The sequence below is a fragment of the Lepus europaeus genome, chromosome 5 (genome assembly GCF_033115175.1).
Source record: "Lepus europaeus isolate LE1 chromosome 5, mLepTim1.pri, whole genome shotgun sequence".
Taxonomy (NCBI): Eukaryota; Metazoa; Chordata; class Mammalia; order Lagomorpha; family Leporidae; genus Lepus; species Lepus europaeus.
The window spans coordinates 118,522,562-118,527,071 of record NC_084831.1 but is presented as its reverse complement, the minus strand read 5'-3'; the positions used below and the strand labels follow the sequence as shown (position 1 = coordinate 118,527,071).

The 4,510-nt window shown below is 50.2% G+C and overlaps 1 protein-coding gene across 1 annotated transcript; it reads left to right on the top strand.

Moving 5' to 3' along the window:
* Positions 1–501: 501 nt before the first annotated feature.
* On the top strand, positions 502–3,307 carry CRNN (cornulin). The gene is made up of 3 exons (XM_062193598.1): positions 502–639; positions 1,733–2,470; positions 2,798–3,307. The coding sequence occupies exons 1-3, from the start codon at positions 502–504 to the stop codon at positions 3,305–3,307; spliced, it is 1,386 nt and encodes a 461-aa protein (XP_062049582.1).
* The last annotated feature ends 1,203 nt before the right edge of the window (positions 3,308–4,510 follow it).

Below are 4,510 nucleotides of genomic sequence, written 5' to 3'. Positions count from 1 at the left end.
AGTAGAGATAATAAGGATTATAAGAGATGATGCACTGCAAAGTGTTCTGTGGACAGTAGTGTGTGTATATATGTGTGTGTGTGTATGTAGACAAATTATATATGTGTATATGTATATAATAACATAATCATATGTAATAGCTAGCACTTAGTAAAAGCCAGTCATCTACCAAGCACTTTTCATGAATTATCTTTTTAGATCTTCACAATAACCCTCTAAAGTACTAGTACTACCTTCATCACAAAGAATACATGGAGGCATAGAGAGGAAAGCAAACTCGGCCCCACTCACATGCCAAGTAGTGCTGGGGCCGGCATTTAAATCCTGCCTCAGGCGCTCATCTCCAGTCGCTGTGTGCTCCTCCTTCCCATGCATAAATCCTAGCCAGGAGGAAAGCATGAAGGAAGACAGAGACCAAAACCACAGCCAAGCATGCAAGGAAAGGACCAGGAAGCTGATCTCCCACGGGGGCTTTTCATCTCTTCCAGCTTGACGTCAAAGATGCCCCAGTTACTGAGAAACATTAACGGGATCATCGAGGCCTTTGGGCGCTACGCCAGGATGGAGGGCAACTGCCAAGTGCTCTCCCGAGGGGAGCTGAAAAGACTCCTGGAGCATGAGTTTGCAGATGTCATCGTGGTATGATGTGCAGGGCTGGGCGGCATGGAGTGTAACAGGGGAACACAGCTGTTGCCTGCTGAGGCTTTACCTGGGTGGGGTGGGGTGGAGCAGACAGGAAGGATTGAGGCAGCAGCTAAATCCAGGCCTGCTGGCGCTAATGGCAGCTGTGCAGGCAGAGAAACAAAAGGCAGAGGAACGAGACGGTCATGGGAATTGCAAAATGTACATAATATAAAATATATAATATAGGTTTTAATTAATTCTAATTTGAAGCCAAAATAGAAGGACTCTAATGGGACATTGCCGAGAGGAGTAGCGTCTTCGAATGGTCTAGAAATCAGAGTAATTGCTGCCTTCTGCAGCTTCTTAAACTTGATACGGTAAACATTTCCCATGTCTATCTGAAATTTGATGTTCCATTAATAAATGTTCACTAGAAGCACAGTTCTGTGTCTTCCACAAAGCAATTGCTAAAAGTTATGAGCCAACTGATCACATCATACCTGAGGTTTTGGGGTGCAGTTTGTTAACAGCTTGGAGGAAGCTCTGGGAATTCTATGACCTGGAAAGCCAGAACCAGGGCCTTGATGTGCTTTCCTGCCTTTGATTCGCATCCGAAGTTACTAAGACAACAAAGGCCTGGGAACAAGAATATCTGGGCACAGCAGGATACTGCCTCTGGATGCTCCAGACAATCCTACAGTCCTGCTGGACCCCTACCTACCTTATCCTGGGAAAGCATCTGAGTCTAAGTGAGGCGCTCACAGAACTCCCAGAAGACTGTGTTTCCCTGGCCTCAGTGCCAAGGGCAGCCCAAAGATTCAGCTCTAGAGCCTGTACAGTAGGAGGAGGAGCTCATTGTCGTTGTGCGATAAACCTTCATACAGCTGTCCTGTAGGCCAGAAATTGTGCTAGGCATAGGAGACATAGAGAAACAGAACTGAGGAAAATGACAGCAACTAAGTGTTACTGCTGCTACCTGGTATGCGTGCAGAGCATGGTAGGTCTGAGGAGCTGGCTCCAAGGCCCTAGGGCTGGGAAGCCTGAAACTGTGTGGAGCTGACCTAGCCACGTTCTCCTTGGAGCTGACTTAGCCTCATCTTCTCCCCAGAAACCCCACGACCCCGCCACTGTGAATGAAGTCTTTCGCCTGCTGGATGAAGATGACACAGGGACTATAGAATTCCAGGAATTCCTGGTCTTGATGTTTAAAGTTGCACAGGCCTGTTTCAAGACACTGAGCAAGAGTCCCCAGGGAGCTTGTGGATCTCAAGAGTTTGGAAGCCAGCACGCCAGGGCCTCACAAGAGCTTGGAGAAGGCCAAGCCAGTGCCACTGACACAGGGAGGGTTGGGTCAGGGCTGCAGCAAGAGGGGAGCAGCCAGGGACAGAGCAAGCAGACTTCCAGAGGGCAGGACAGGGCCAGGACTCAGATCCAGAGTCAAGATAACAGCTCGACATATGACAGGCAGACTGAGGCCCAGAGACAGGAGGGAACAAGTCAGCAGACACAGGCCAGCGGGCATGAGGGACAGACCCAGAGCATGGAGGACAAGAATCGGCAGACCAGAGAGAGTAGATCGGAGAGTCAATCACAGGCCACGGAGCAGGACAGAGCCCCCCTGACAGGTGAGACCAAGACAGGAACTGCAACTCACGCCCAAGCAGGTGCCACTCAGACCGTGGAGCAGGACAGGAGCCAGCAGACCAAAAGCACCAGCAAACAGCCACAAGAGTCCCCCCATGGTCAGACCAGGGAGCCTGAGACGCATGGTCAAGACAGTAGCCAGACCAGCCAGGTTGTGCCAGGAGGACACGTCCAGACACAGTCACGGTCATACACCAAGACCGTGCAACAGGGAAGAAGCCATCAGACAGGAAGTACCAGCATCCAGACACAGGAGTCCCCTGATAGCCAAACCAAAGGACCTAAGACGCACAGTCAAGACAGCAGCCAGACCAGCCAGGTTGTGACAGGAGGACACGTCCAGACACAGACAGGGTCATACACCAAGACTGTGCAGCAGGGCAGAAGCCATCAGACAGGAAGTACCAGTGTCCAGACACAGGAGTTCTCTGATGGCCAGACCAAAGGACCTAAGACACACAGTCAAGACCGCAGCCAGACCAGCCAGGTTGTGCCAGGAGGACACGCTCAAGCTCAGACAGGGTCACAGACCCAGACGATGCAGCAGGGCACAAACCATCAGACAGGAAGTACCAGCATCCAGACACAGGGGTCCTCTGATGGTCAGACCAGGAGGCCTGAGACCCACAGTCAAGACAGCAGCCAGACCAGCCAGGCTGTGACAGGAGGACATGTTCAGACAGAAGCAGGATCGCACGCCCAGACTGTGGAGCAAGGCAGAAGCCAGAGTGAGAGCCATACAGGGGCTGGAGCACAGGGGCAGACCCAGACACAGCCTGGCGCTGGTCAAAGGTGGACACATGTGAGCAACTTTGAGGCAGGAGAGTCAGCACCGGGAGGACAGGCCCAGACAGGGGCGAGTGTTGTGACAGGACGACAGGAAGGGAGCAGTACGCACTCCAGCAGCAGTGTGACAGGCGGGCAGGGAGAGAGACAGCCCCCAGTGGTCACCAGTGAGTGGGTTGATGACATCACACGGGAGCTAGTGATTGAAAGGCAGGACCGGGACAGCAGGCACACCAGCACCCCCTCTGCATAGGGCCAGGATGCAGCCGAGCCGGAAAGGAAGCAAGCCTTCTCCACTAAGGGGCTGTATTCCTACTTCAAAGGTAGCAAACCATGACGCATCCAGACTACAGTGACTGGACCGCAAGACAGCTGGAGAGGGACTGGCTTGTCCGCTCAGCCAGTCTAGTTGACACGTCCCTAGACTCAGCTTCTAATCATAGAGCTTCCCCCTTAGGTCTTCCTCAATGAAGTCATTTCTGCAAGGTGCTTTCTGTCCCAAACTCCCGACTCCTACCTGCTTTGCCACACAGATGCTCCAAGGAGCAAGAAGATAGGGAACAAGTATTTCCTTCATGCTGAATTCTCTTCAGCTTATAAAGATTCTTATGGACACTCTTCTCTCTGCCATTTGTCTGCTGCCCCATCCATCCTGATAAATCAATAAAAATCTTCAGAAGCCACTGACCACCATGTTCCATTCAATTGCTTTCTATTGACCTAATGGGCTAAGAGTATAGGTTTAAGATGGTGATGAACCCTTGAAGACAGTCTAGTTGAGAAAACATTGTACATGATTCCAAGGGTTAGAAAGAGTCACCGAGACATCACACTCGCTACTTAGCAGGATGCACCACAAAAGGTCTCATTCACAAGATGCTTTCTAGTGATGACCATAAACAATGACTAGGATGTGGACAGGTAAAATCACTCTGTGTCTCATTATCTCCAATACTAGAGCATTAGCCTCTGTTCATGTGTAATGCCACAAAGGAAAGTCGACTTAAGGTTACCAGTAAATGGAAGCAGGCCCTCAGGAGCTATGCAGGAGAAAGGGAAGAAGGCTTGTGTTAGCAGGCACTGAGCCAGGAGTCACAGCCTTGGAGACACCCTTCTGCACTTGCTCTCATGATACCCCACCTGCTGGGTATGAACAAGTTATGGATAGAAACTCTCAACTCTAGTTTACTGGAAGGCTCACTTGGGGAGTAACTTTTAAAAGTAGAGATTTTAAAACTCAACCATAGAGATACATGTTTCAAAGGCTGGGAGTAGAGCCTATTAATGTTGTTTAGAAACATCTTAGGAGGACAAGTGCTGCTGGCAGTACAGAAAACTTGACACTCTACCAGTCTCTCACAACAAAGTAACTAGATGCTGCATGAAAGCATATTTTCCACTGCCTCTTCTGTTTATGAGAACGGGAATCTCCAAGGATAAAATAAAATGTGGTAGA